We start from the raw sequence: 14,321 nt of genomic DNA, 5'->3' as shown, positions 1-14,321 counted from the left end.
TAGTAACAGTGAGTACATTGAGTTAAGAAAGTTAATTAGTAAGCATAAATAAGTAAGTTAATTAGTAAATAAGTAACAGTGAGTATAAAACAGTGAGTACATTGAGTTAAGAAAGTTAATTAGTAAGCATAAATAAGTAAGTTAAGTAAGTCACATTAGGATTAAAGTAAGTTAATCACATTAGGATTAAAGTAATTAAGTTTGTTAATTAAGTCACATTGTGTTAAGAAAATCTATTAGTAAGCATAAATAAGTAAGTTAAGTAAGTCACATTTTGATTAAGTAAGTTAGTCACATAAAGTAAGATAGTCACATTAGGATTAAAGTAATTAAGTTTGTTAATTAAGTCACAGTGTGTTAAGAAAATCTATTAGTAAGCATAAATGAGTAAGTTAAGTAAGTCACATTTGGATTAGTAAGCACATTAGGATTAAGTAAGTCACATTAGGATTAAAGTAGGTAAGTTAATTAATTAAGTCACATTGAGTTAAGAAAGTCAATTAGTAAGCATAAATGAGTAAGTTAAGTAAGTCACATTAGGATTAAAATAGGTAAGTTAGTTAATTAAGTCACATTGAGTTAAGAAAGTCAATTAGTAAGCATAAATAAGTAAGTTAAGTAAGTCATATTAGGATTAAAGTAAGTTAGTCACATTAGGATTAAAATAGGTAAGTTAGTTAATTAAGTCACATTGAGTAAGTTAAGAAAGTCATATTAGTTAAGTAAGTCACATTTGGATTAGTAAGCACATTAGGATTAAGTAAGTCACATTTTGATTAAGTAAGTTAGTCACATAAAGTAAGATAGTCACATTAGGAGGTAAGTTAGTTAATTAAGTCACATTGAGTTAAGAAAGTCAATTAGTAAGCATAAATAAGTAAGTTAATTAGTAAATAAGTAACAGTGAGTATAAGTCACATTAGGATTAAGTAAGTCAATTAGTTAAGTTGAAACTATACTTTACCAAACCAACAAATCATAAACTAAAGGTCCACAACATAAAGGCACATACAAACAAAAAAAACATTTCTTTAACACAAAAACTGAAACGTGAACTTCATTTTCTGGAAGTGAAACCCTATAAAGTGTACTTCATTTACACATAAAACAAAAAATAAATAAATCTTTAATCCAATAACTAGAACGTGAACCCTAGAAAGATTTTCACTATAAAATGCATATTTTACACAATAAATAAAGAAACAACAAGAAAATTACCGGAAAAACAGCAACAACAGATTTATTTACTATATATGAAAGCAAATCGAAAACAGCAAAACAAGAAAACTATGAAATTGAATGGGATATTTGGGTACCTTTGACGAACACAAGTTGAATCGAAGAACACACGAAAGATTCGACAAGACAAGGTGGAATCGACGAAGACAAACTGGAATCGCAGCGACGACTAGGGTTTTGGTGTGTGAAATACGCGGGGACCTCCGACTAGGGAAAAGGGACGGATTTTGGTGTGTCAATTTGGATGTTTTAATTAGGATCTTTTTAGAGGAAATTGGGTGGGTATTGGGTTATGGGGCGGATAGTTGGGTTATGGGTTTAAAAAAAAAGGATCAAACGGGTAGTTCAATAGGGTTAAGACACGTGTAAGAAATTAGGGGTCCGTTAGTGAGAGGGGTATATGTGTACCTATAATTGGACGGCAGGGGCATATGTGGACGCAAAGTATAACGGAGAGCATATACGTACCATTTATTAAAGTTCGAGGGTAAATCCGTCCCTTTTCCCATGATTATATAATAGTTATACCTTGAGAATTTTCTTTTTAATTTTGAAATTGTGAATTCTTCTCCTTTAATCCTATGTATACTTGCATTGTTCCATGCATTAGTTTACCATTTCTCGATAATCTTACTTTACCTTTGGTGATTTGAGTTAATAATTTTTTTGTCTAGGGGTGGTACAACATAGATTGAGGGTCAATGCCATTTATTAGAGCTTTGAATGAAATATGAAGAGTTGTGACTTTCATGAAAAGTTGTGACTTTTATGAAAAGTTGCGACTATTCTTATTTAACCCTTCTTAAAAGTCACAATCTACAGAAAAGTCATAATTTTCATAAAATTCACAACTCTTTTGAAAAGTTAGAACTTTACAAAAAAGTCATAACTTTTCACAAAAATCACAACTCTTCACAAAAGTCACAATTCTTCATTTTTCATTCACACATTTTAAAATCCAACACTTAATTCCAAGACACCGAAAGAAGAAAGAATAAACAAAAAAAATGATTTCAATTGCAATGCGATATTATTACTCTTGCGCCTCTCAGTCCACAACTCATAACGCTGTTGGAATGGTTGAATTCATAACATTTAGTTCTTCAGTATACAAAACTTCTATTTCTGCCACTATTATTTATAGGTTTTTTCCGCTCTAGGGGAGTCAAATTCAAATATATTAGTTAAGCTTCTTATGAAGTGCGTTTCATTCGTCAAAGTTTTCTTCCTCCTATTTCATGAAACTTAATCTTTTAATGTAAGTCATAGTGATTCATGTAACTATTGCAATTTCTTTTTGCTATTTTGGTGACTTGTTTGAACTCTGTTAAAAATCCTAGTTAGGATGATTGAAAATTAATCTTCTCTTTGTTCCTTTCTACATGCTTCTTCATATACTTTTTGCGAAAATTGTTTGTGGGTTGTGCTATATTTGATAGCACACAACAACAAATATATATGTGATAACTAATACGGAACCAATGGTGAAGTTTGTTAAAAGAACCAAATAGATTGTTCTCTTACTCGCCACAGTTAGTATATTATTTTGATTGTTTTTATCTTAGGTACAAACATTTTGTATGTCATTTCACTCTTCCTAGAATATTAGTATAGAAATAATTATTCCACTTCTTTTATCGCAAGTTGACTAATTTGCCATATTTTTCCCTTTCTTCTTTTTGAGCATGATAAGAGATCAAGTTTTCTAGAAACTAACAGATGTCCAAAATAAACTATAACAAAAATATTTTTTATCGACAATAAATATGTGCATTAACGAAAAGTTCTAGAGCCTTTACAGATATTAATTAATTTTCATTAGATTCAATGTCACTATAAACTTCAGAGACATGTATAGAGAGTACTAATTGCCTCTTAAAATATATATTTAGCGGTAATTAAGCTATTAATTGTCATTAAAGATCATTTTTGCTATAGTGATAACTCTTTCTTTTGGCTTCTTTCAATTAAATTTGTGAACTGTAAATTTGGATACAACCCGACATACTATCTTTTTGAAAATTATGTTAAGCAACATGCCTTTATCTTCTTGATTGTTAGGAAAGTAAGGTCGTCTTTATTATTATTTGTGTATATTTGTGAGTTCAAGTACTCACAAAATTATGCTGTGAGATTTTAATATGTTATGTATCAAAATTTTGGTTCAGAATATCCAGTTGTGAATAATTTCATTCAAATGCAACCTACTGCTAGGTTGATCATTACATTAATTCTTTGTAACTGCATACTATAACCATAATAGTAACTATGGTTCAATTCCAAATAACTTGGGGCAGATGATATGAAACCTAAGCAATAATAATGACTATTATGAGACAATGAGGAAAAACCTTTATGATATTACCAATTTTAGGGTCATTTTTGACATATACATGATGCAACATACTATAATAATAAAGAGATTGATGGAGGTTCATCAGAAAGGAGCCGAAGGTCCTCCATTTTAATTTAGTTAATTATGTTCTTGTATGGACGTGATGTTCCACTTTACTTGGTAGTGTTATTGTTCGAGGCTTTTTGGTCTCTTCTTTAACGGCTGATGTTGTTCTTTATAACTTTTTGGAATTTAGAAAATTTCGTTACTTCTAAAGAACTATTTCCATGGAGATTTTCTTAGACTTCTTTCTTATACTTAAAATCTCTCTATGATTCATAATTTTTGTGCAACAAAAAAGAAAATTAAAAAAATGTAGCACTTTAAAATTTCGGAGGAACGCTTTGCCTTGAGATAAAATGTTCTTGACAATGTAGTGTATGTATCAAAAATACGAATATTACCGAATGATCATACATAAGCTTAATAAAATAGTTCAATTCCGTGTGAAGCACGGGTAATTTACCTAGTTGTATATATGTAACTACTATGTATATGTATCAATGATTGTATCTGTATATCTGCATAAAATTTGAATTTGTATATAATTGAATCGAGTTAAAACATTTCTATTTGTATATCAAATCTCTCTCGCGCTTTATTCAAAAAAACTTATACATTGTATTTTGTATAATTTGTGTTTGTATAAAGTGAGAGAGAGAAAGACAAAAGAGAACTGGGCAGGGGACGATTTGTATTTGTATAATTATAAGTGTATAAGACAAGTAGCTATGGATTTGTATTTGTATATACAGTCTCTCTCGCTTTAGACAAACATAAACACAAACACAATTTATACATTTGTGTTTGTATAAAGTGAGAGAGGTGAGGGAGAGTGACGAGCGAGATTCAGGGAGAGAGGCGAATGACAAGAGAGTTCGCTGTGAATTGGAATTAAATAAAACTGTAGTTATAACATTTATTTTGAATTAATAATTTGCTATAATGCACAATTTTTCCTATAATAATCCCATCATAATTTGTCATTGAATAAACTTATTAAATGAAAAAACTACCCTTCAAATCCTTTAATTATGAACTCCCATTAAAAGAGCACTACTGATTTTAGTATTGTCAACATTTTGATGGATTTGTTTGGAGGCTTCAAAGATGAAGATATTGAAGTAAAATATGGACGTATTATACGTTGAGCAGATTTGGGAGCAAGTACATGTAGGGCATATTATATGTTACATTCGCTACTAAATTTTGAGTCATAAGTTGCTTCACTTTTTATGCACAGTTTTATAGTAAATGTGATACGTAAAAGAGTTTTTCTCATCACACTATATTATTTTCTTTAGCATGGAGTATTGACACTTCCAAAATTGGCACATAATTGAGCACAAATAAAATTTATAGGAATTCATTCATAAAAATAACTAAGCTAAATAAGGAGGAGGTTTTGTTTTTAAGGTTTTCTTCTCTTTTTTTTTTTAACAAAAATATTCATCAAAAATTGACCTACTAAAACTTAAGGAAAATAGCTTAAACCATAGAGACCAAACATCTATAAACTAAAAAGTAAAAATAAAAATAAAATCTTTGCTCTTCAAAAAGATCTTTCAAGCCCTCTACTTCCTTCCTTGCTTGCCCTTGAAATTCTTTTGGCCACTGAAGTTCTTGCTGTTAGACTTGTTGCCAGAGAACTGACCACCAGATTTTGGGGACTGAGGTTTTGGTTTGTTGTTACCATTGAATGCAGGTTTACCATTTTGCTTAGCAAAAGGGGTGGCTGGACCTTTCTTACCGCCTGATTTGTTGTCGAGTGTTGCTTGTTTAGCTTTTTTGCCAGAGCCAGGAGCTACTTTAGGAGATGGAGCTGGTCTCTTCTTCTGCTCAACCTTTTTAGGTGTCTCTTCTTCTGAATCATCATCTTCCTCGGAATCATCATCATCCTCAGAATCACCAGAAAAATCCATCCCTTCCATGCCTAGAGGCACATCATCAGAATCATCAGAGTCATCTTCATCAGACTCCGCCTCTTTCTTTGATTCAGCTACCTTAGCATTTTTCTCATCCTTAACAGGTGCAGACTTCTTTGCATCAGGCTTTACATCCTTCACATCAGCCTCAAGTTTCCCATTCAGTGCCTCCAAAACATTCTCTTCAGCCGAAAAAACATCATCTCCAGAGTCTATTTCATCACCGCAAGGATCATCAGCAGTGTATCCAATGAAGTGCACACTCCCATTCTTCCATCCATGTGAAAGTTCAAACTCCTTTTCAAAGACCAAGTCAAACATCAACTGAGGTCTATCCTCAGCGGATAGAGTTCCAATGACATAACTGTTATCTCCAACAGTTAGGCGTAGTGGAACATATTTGGCTTCTTTGACATCCTTCACTTCACCGATGGCAGCCTGGGAAACATGAATGAGCTTGAAAAGCTCAGGCTTAACCTTTAGTGTTTGTCCTGCTTTCACTTCAACACCCCAAAACTCCATTGATGATTGTTTGTTTGAAAAAGCTCAAAATAATTGGGGGCGAAGTAAGAGAGCAAAGAAGACTGCTATGCGAAGAGCATAGAGTGTTTTTAAGATTGAATAACTAAAACTCTACCAAAAAAAATAATTTACAAAAAAGATAAATAAGAGGGTATTTTTGTAATCAAACCACTTATTTTTAGGAAGTACGCAATGGTTATTAATTTTAGTAAAACAAATCAAACAATCAATAAGAAATAATGCCAAGATAACTAATTTCAACATAACTTATTCCAACATAACTAATTCCAACATAATTTGTATTCAAACCAAACGACCCCTTAAATCTTAAAGATCCAAAACCCAACAACATATAAAATGAAAATTTGATCTATTTGTACAGTATAATTTTCTGAAGAAAGGATGTCGCTTGACATGCCTCAGGCTAGCTATGACAATGCAAAGACCTTTTTATGTTATTAGTGAACTTTAAATTGTAATAGCAAGTTAGTTATTACTTCATCATATTTTTTTAGTTGCTATGTTGTTCGGATCAATTTTTGTGCACTTCATAGGAAAAATCACCTAATATTATTTTTTTGTCTTTATTGGAAGTTGAACTTAAGATTTCATAGCTCTCAACCACTTCACTGATCACTAGACTACATTATTGGGTGCTATTTTAGTATAATTACTTCCATTGTCTCAATTTATATGACTCACTTTTCTTTATAATCAGTTCCAAAATAATGCAATTTAACTTTAAAAATACTCATTAATCTTAATGAAATGCTTTATTATCACACAAACATCTATGACTTACTTTAGATCAAAAGTTTCAAAAATTTATCTTTCTTTCTTAAATTTCATGTCAAGTCAAACTAACTCAAATAAATTAGGATGGAGAGACTAATGTTTATTGAAAGATTACCAATAAATTATAATTACCTAATAAATAACTTCATTGTGTAAATATTTTATAGACCATAATGCATATAACTTAAACTCAAATTAAAGTGAGGTCACTATAACAAAATTAACTTTTAGCGTCAATATATATACACATTAAAATAAAGAGTGCTAAAGTCTTACCAACATTAGTAACGTGTCATTCGATTCAATGTCGCTAAAGGCTTTAGGGATATATACAAAGAATGTTAATTGTTGTTAATTAATTGACACTAAAGATCATGGGTCTAAATGGTAAGAACTAACTAGAATCAAATCATAATTTTATGTTTTGATTTAAGTTATAATTTATTAAATTTGGTTTTGAGCATCGTGAATCGTCTTAAGCTGCATTTTGATTTGGTTAAACAAAAACTTTAGCAACCAAATCATAATTGATTTTTCTTCTTTTTGAATAAATAGATTATATGCATGTTTGTGCATGATAACATGTTATTCTACCTTCTACATTATTGACGATTAATATAAGCTGGCAACTGGTTTTGGTGGTTCAGTTTGTCCCAATAAACTTTGTGTATTTTTATTTTATTTTATTTTATTTTATTATTTAAACTTCCATATGCCAAAAAAAGAGGAAACAGTTATCAACCAACCAAAAATCACATAAAGTAAAGACATGTGTAATTAATAAAAAAGCACTTAAAAGAATCTTGGCTTATCCTTGTACAGTTCTCATTAATACTTTGTACATTCCTTTCTATATAAATCACAAGTTAGCTCCTTTAGGCTAATTTAAAGAAAATTTAGTCACCCAACTGTCCCCAAAGCTTTTAAAATCCCTCAACACCCTGTGTCCATTAGACAAAAATGACAGGTTTTAGTTTGAGAAGCTTCATATCTCTGCTTATCATTGCATTTCTTGTTTTGTCAGAAACATGTAATGCCAGAAGAGGCAGACAAATCACAACTTCCTCCACTTCTCTGTACAAGAAGAAAGGGAGCAAAATGCTCACCAATTCTCCAAGCAAAGGATATTCAGCCACCACTTTTAATGTTAGGGACTATGGTGCCAAAGGGGATGGAAAGAGCGACGATACCAAGGTAAGTTTTAATTTTTATCCATCATGATCAGTGTTGTCAAATGTGCGCTTATGTTAGGCGAAAAATATGTTGATCACTTTGCCTCTTTAGTGGATGCTTTAGGGTCTTCATTAAGGCTCTAAGACATGATTTTAATTCCTTGATAATGAGGATAACCCTGAAGAGGCGATACCAAACAATTAATATTTCACTTTATCGTAATTTTTCTGTCCAAATACTTATAATTAGTAGTCTTGAACTACACATACATGCTTGATTTTTTTTTCTCCATTTACTCCTTTATTAAAAACCATACTGTACTTGCCCATTAGCCTTTACAGTTAAAGCTCAGAGCTTTTTATGTTTGGCTTTACGCCTTTGATAACACTGATTGTGACCTAGTTAGGATTTTTAGGAAGTTCCGATATGTGATCCAGACCTACCTACCTCGCGAATAAGGGTGAGTTCAGTGATCGGACTTTAAGGATGAGTTCAGTGAACAGAGCTCCTTTTGTCTTCATGAAAAGGGTCCGCAATTGTACATTGTAATGTTGAATTAGTCCTGAGATTAGTTAGTGTCATTTATCACATTTTGTAAGTTACCAATCTATGCTAGTTTACTTGCAATTGGTTCTCAAAATGTCATTATAGCATATGTACCATCTTTTACACTCTGCTTATAACTTCTACTTTTACAACAATAACATTTAAACTGCTAATCCTTGACATGAAACCCAGGCGTTCGAAGCGGCATGGACAGCTGCTTGTAAAGTAGAAGCATCAACAATGTTGGTCCCATCAGAATATGTATTCCTTCTTGGACCCATTTCATTCTCTGGCCCATACTGTCAGCACAACATTCTCTTTCAGGTAACTCAATTCTCTACACAAATCTCCTTGATTCCTCTCTTCTAAGATTATTCCGTGATTCGAGGGCTGTTAGTAGCCTATTTCTCGAACCTCCTTTGATCTCCATGAATGGATTTTGTGGATTTTCTTGAAGTATTTGATTAATGTCGAGAAGACTTTAGCCACATCTTCATCTGATCTTGTCAGCATCACAAGAGTTTATGGAATATAAAATGTCTCTATTACCCTTTATAGGATAGAGTAGCTTCCAAGAACTTAAATTAAACTTGTGTTGTAGAGTTCCACAAAATTTTGATGTCTACAGTAATACCTGTTTTATATCCACTTCCCCTTATATCTTTTGCAGCTAGATGGTACGATCATAGCTCCAGCAGATGCTGAAGCTTGGGGTTCAGACATTTTGCAATGGCTTGACTTCACAAAACTAGTTGGAATTACAATTAAAGGAAGCGGCAAGATTGATGGAAATGGTGCAGTTTGGTGGCATGATACCCCATTTGATGATCCTACAGAAGAGGAATCAAAATTAATTATCCCATCAAACAACACAATGCAGACAAGTCTTCCGATTCCTGTAATTTTTGCTCGATCCTAAGCTGTTTCGTCTACATATGTTGTACCCTATTCAATTCCTTAATTGTGATCACTGTCAAATTTCTGGCAGCTAAACAGTTCCCTTGGTGGAAGAATGCCAGGCATTAAGCCAACAGTAAGGACTACCAACCACAAAAACGTTCAAGCCACATATGTTGTGTGAATTTTTTAACGCGATACTGTTGTACGTGATGCAGGCTCTTAGATTTTATGGAAGTTCCAATGTGACAGTCACCGGCATTACAATTCAGAATAGTCCACAATGTCATCTCAAGTTTGACAACTGCATTGGGGTATCGGTATACAATTTCAGCGTCTCATCCCCTGGTGATAGTCCTAATACTGATGGAATCCACTTACAGAACTCCAAAGATATCCTTATCCGCAGTTCCAATGTTTCATGCGGTAATTAATTTTAATTTTCTAATTACTCCTCGATTTTTGCTTAGATCAAGAGATCGATGTCCTTAATTATTAGCAGTTCCAATGATGGAAAATACACTCACCATCACGCATTTTTGGTTCATGCAGGAGATGATTGTATTTCAATACAAACTGGATGCTCAAATGTTTATATACACAATATAAATTGTGGACCAGGACATGGAATAAGCATTGGAGGGCTTGGTAAAGATAACACTAAAGCTTGTGTTTCAAATGTCACTGTGAAAGATATCATTATGCATAACACAATGAATGGCGTAAGGATTAAGACATGGCAGGTATGGATACCATTATGTATAATCTCAACATTCCAATAACCATTTTATCTAGTTTTGTGTTGGATAGGTTTTATTAACTAATTCCAGGATTTTGATCGATACGGAGAATTCATACAACCAAGTGTATTGTAAAAAAATACAAGCATTTTGTGTGTGCAGGGTGGATCAGGGTCTGTGCAAGGACTAATGTTCTCAAACATACAAGTTTCTGAAGTCCAAATACCAATTGTAATTGATCAGTTTTATTGTGACAAGAGCAAATGCCCGAATCAGACATCAGCAGTGGCTTTATCAGAAATTAACTACGAAAAAATAACAGGAACTTATACAGTAAAACCGGTGCATCTTGCATGCAGCGACAGTATGCCATGTGTAGACGTGACCCTGACCGATATCCAACTAAAGCCATTACAAGAGCAATACCATATGTATGAACCATACTGTTGGCAGACCTTCGGAGAGTTGTATACTCCTACCGTCCCTCCAATTCAATGTCTGCAAGTTGGTAAGCCATCAAGCAGCACGACTCAAGCTAATTATGGTCAATGCTAAGCAGCACGAGTCAACATATATATTTTTTATTTTTGTGTGCTCATTTGTGAGGCCGGAAAGGTTCTGCTGACCCCTATTACACCATATAGAACATGAGTGCTGATTCTTAATAGGATTAGAACATAGAGTATGTCTTGTTTTACAAGCATTACTTCCCTCTGTTGAAGATTTCTACAGTATACGGTATGTTAAGACACTTCCCTTCGTGCAAAACTATCTTCTGGTGTTTGTTGGAATGACTACTCCACTATACTATATGCTAACAGAGACAGGTCCAAAAATTGTAGTTTATGAGTTTCCATCACAACCTCGAAATAATATATAATAATTATTGAGTTCACCATAAAATATTTAGAGATATTTAGTGGATTTCTTAATACATATCACATGAATCTGTAGCTTATAAGCTAAGTCCACCATGATAAACCAGTTACAATCAAAAGCTCCAGGATTTGTGTCTCCAGACATTAATTGTTTCTTCAAATAATCTATCACTTTGGAGACTAAAAATTGGTAAATAAAGGGGTAAGAAATGCAACAGTCCAATCAATTTCGGATTTGTGTGGTTCACGAACGGAAAAAGGGTTAAATATCTCTCTTAACTGACAAAATTGATTTAAATATACCTATCATTATATTTTTTGTTCAAATATACCTTCCATTATACTTTGCCATAAATTTGTCCTTAATTTTTAAGGAGGGACATTTATCAAGCCCAGAATCAAAGGATGTTGACTCCTATTAGTCCACCAAACGTCAAGGGACCAACTCCTTGAATCAAAATAGTTAGACCAATAAAGAACAATCTAGAGAGAAGAAAGTAAAGGAACAAACGATATTTACTGATGTGCCGACATTAGACGACACATTTGACGTTTTTAACTATGAATAAATGGAAGTTCTTAAGCAACAATTGTGTTAATTTGATAGTTTTTATGTATTTTGTACAAGAAATCGAAGCAAGACAAAGATGTAGTTTGTGGAAACCTTAACCACCCAAAACAAGAACCTAAATTAGCAAAAATAGAACACAACAAAATAAACAACGATTTATCGTGGAAAACCTCCTTGCTCAAGGGAAGAAAACCACCACCTACACCTCGTAGGATTTCACCAAACTTCACCAACTTCAAAGAACTATTTTAGATTACAACTCTATAATCAAAGAGACTAAGAGCCTGATTGGTATTGTTGTAGGGAGGGCAAAAATATATTTTTTTGAGAAAAAAGCATTTTTTTTTTTGAAAAATCAAGCGTTTGAGAAATCCTTAAAACTGCTTTTAAATGAAAACAAAAGCAGTTTTTCTACTGTTGGGAAGAAACTAAAAATTTTTGTTTCTTAAAAAAAGAATAAGCAGGGAATTATTTTTTGAAGATTAAGATATCCCTCCCATATCTACATATTTTCCAATATATCTCTTATTAATTAATTAGCAAATCTCATAAGTTTGGTTAAGTTTTATTCAAGAATTTTGTTTTTATTTTCATATAATAATTTTTTATTTTATTTTATATAATATATTATTAATTTATATTTTATATATCATTTTACGTATTATTTTACAAAATTAGAAATAAAGTTAAGCAGTGCACTAGATGAAATTAATCCTTGATTAAATTCGTAAGTAATTTAATTTATGTATTAGAATTTGTACACTTAATATGAGAAATTATATAAGTGTTTAATGAAGGATTTCAAAATATAAATGGAGGAGTGCAATTACAAGTTTTTAATGAAACGATTTGTAATTTATTATTGTAAGAATAATTCAGACAAGAATTTTGAATTATTTTCGTAACTAATTTTGTGGTTTGTGTTTTGTCATATTTAATTAGTACTCAGAATCTTATTTCTTGATAGAGAAGGAAAGAAGCCTGTTTTATCTACATTTTGGACAAGAAAAGAAGTGTCTATACATAGAGCTCTTTCTAACCTAGAAAGTGACATAAGTTTTCAAGCAATACTAATTGTCCACCTAAATTTTAGTAATTAACTTGGGATCACTGCAGAATTGGAGTCCGTTTGAGAGGTATTTCTCAAATTAAATTTGAGTACATTGTATGTTTTATGTGAATGTATTTGTTGTCCATTATTCATGTAAATAGTATGTTCCTGGAATGCTTTCCATGATTATTACATTCCAATGGTACATGCTACTATTACTTCCCTTATGAGCAATCGATGCAATTTCCTACACTTAATTAATAAGTGTTTTATGAAAAGCTTTATTCTGTGAGAGTTGTTTTGTAGAAACTCTGTATAATAACAGGCAATTTTGAGGCACATACTGTTGAATATGAAGGAAGCTAATGATTGGAACATGTCAATGGAACAGGTCCAATGAAGTTGTCTAACGAGTTTACTATTGTAGAGTTAGAGTCACACTAGGACTAGACTACTAAATACTAAATTATGTACGACTAAGCTGATGTATTGTGTATGGGGATAAAGTCGACTGGGATAAGGTATTTTAGTTATAGTAATACTACTCATGCAAACAATATATTTTGTACTGTAGTAAGACTCCTAAGATAGCTAGTATACGACTCTTCTCCTATATGAGGAGTATGTAACTCAACAGTTTAATCATCAATATAATCCTTGATTTCTCCTAAGTCCTTACGTGAAATTTCTACATGGTATCAGATCTTTAAAGTTTCTACTCTTTAAAGTATGTATTAGATCAAAACCAGAATAACCACAATATCAAATTGCAATGACCTCTTCTACTAACACTATATCGACCTCCTCACTTCACCATTTTTTTGCAAGCCAACAAATTATCTTAAATGGAGGACACAAATATCTCAGTTGATTCAGGTGATGAGATTAACCTACCTCATCACTGAGAGCGAACCAACTAAAGGTACTCGTTCCACTGGACAAACTACTGAGAAAGTTGTAGCAGTTGAGAAGGGTGCAGAAGACAACAACAATATTGATCACTAGGAGGGGAAAAATATGTTACGGAGGAGTTGGATTTCAGGCACATTGACAGAAGAAAGCATGCACCTGATTGTAGGCTGCTCAATTGCCAAGGATATGTGGGAATGCTTGGAAGAAGCTTACGTTCAAGCAACGAAAGATAAGGAGTTCCTACTGAAACAACAACAACAAAAGTATTAGGCAAGGAACCAAAAAGATTGATGAATATATTAAGGAATTCAAAGGCATATGTGATGGTCTTACAGCCATTCACAAATCTGTGGATGAATATAGCAAAGTAATTAATCTTGCTAGAGTTCTAGGTCTCAAGTATAAGACTTTCAGAAATTTCATACTAGGTAAGATGTAACACCCCGTATTTGAAACAGACCAAAAATACAGATTTCGAGAAGTTGCAGGTGCAACTTACGGTCACCATCCACGGACCGTAGGTCAGACCACGGCCCGTGCTGGTGGTCCGTGGTTCACCACTGCAACCCCTCCCCAAACCAGCTCAGAAAATTGGCTAAGTCCCGACTCACGGACAGACCTACGGTCCGTAGATCAGACCACGGTCCGTGGTCTGTGTCCGTGGATCGAGACTTCCC

At 32.8% G+C, this 14,321-nt stretch overlaps 2 protein-coding genes across 2 annotated transcripts; one reads left to right on the top strand and one right to left on the bottom strand.

The window, feature by feature from the left end:
- Positions 1–5,106: 5,106 nt before the first annotated feature.
- LOC102593361 (histone deacetylase HDT2-like) lies at positions 5,107–6,155 on the bottom strand. Its single transcript, XM_015309972.1, has one exon. It carries the CDS (start codon positions 6,079–6,081, stop codon positions 5,209–5,211), a length of 873 nt encoding a protein of 290 aa, XP_015165458.1. The 5' UTR covers positions 6,082–6,155; the 3' UTR covers positions 5,107–5,208.
- A 1,630-nt stretch (positions 6,156–7,785) lies between these two features.
- Positions 7,786–10,989, top strand: LOC102593026 (polygalacturonase At1g48100). Its single transcript, XM_006350252.2, has 7 exons — positions 7,786–8,070; positions 8,788–8,919; positions 9,266–9,493; positions 9,584–9,628; positions 9,711–9,918; positions 10,045–10,235; positions 10,395–10,989. The coding sequence occupies exons 1-7, from the start codon at positions 7,837–7,839 to the stop codon at positions 10,785–10,787; spliced, it is 1,431 nt and encodes a 476-aa protein (XP_006350314.1). The 5' UTR covers positions 7,786–7,836; the 3' UTR covers positions 10,788–10,989.
- Positions 10,990–14,321: the final 3,332 nt, after the last annotated feature.

The sequence above is a fragment of the Solanum tuberosum genome, unplaced genomic scaffold, assembly GCF_000226075.1.
Source record: "Solanum tuberosum cultivar DM 1-3 516 R44 unplaced genomic scaffold, SolTub_3.0 scf00115, whole genome shotgun sequence".
In the NCBI taxonomy this organism is placed as follows: domain Eukaryota; kingdom Viridiplantae; phylum Streptophyta; class Magnoliopsida; order Solanales; family Solanaceae; genus Solanum; species Solanum tuberosum.
This window is presented reverse-complemented; position numbering and strand designations above follow the sequence as displayed.

Coding starts and splice junctions, on each gene's coding strand:
- LOC102593026 (XM_006350252.2), top strand. CDS start 7,837: ATGACAGGTTTTAGTTTGAGAAGCTTCATATCTCTGCTTATCATTGCA. Junction 8,071..8,787: donor GAAAGAGCGACGATACCAAG/GTAAGTTTTAAT, acceptor CATGAAACCCAG/GCGTTCGAAGCGGCATGGAC. Junction 8,920..9,265: donor AGCACAACATTCTCTTTCAG/GTAACTCAATTC, acceptor TATCTTTTGCAG/CTAGATGGTACGATCATAGC.
- LOC102593361 (XM_015309972.1), bottom strand. CDS start 6,081: ATGGAGTTTTGGGGTGTTGAAGTGAAAGCAGGACAAACACTAAAGGTT.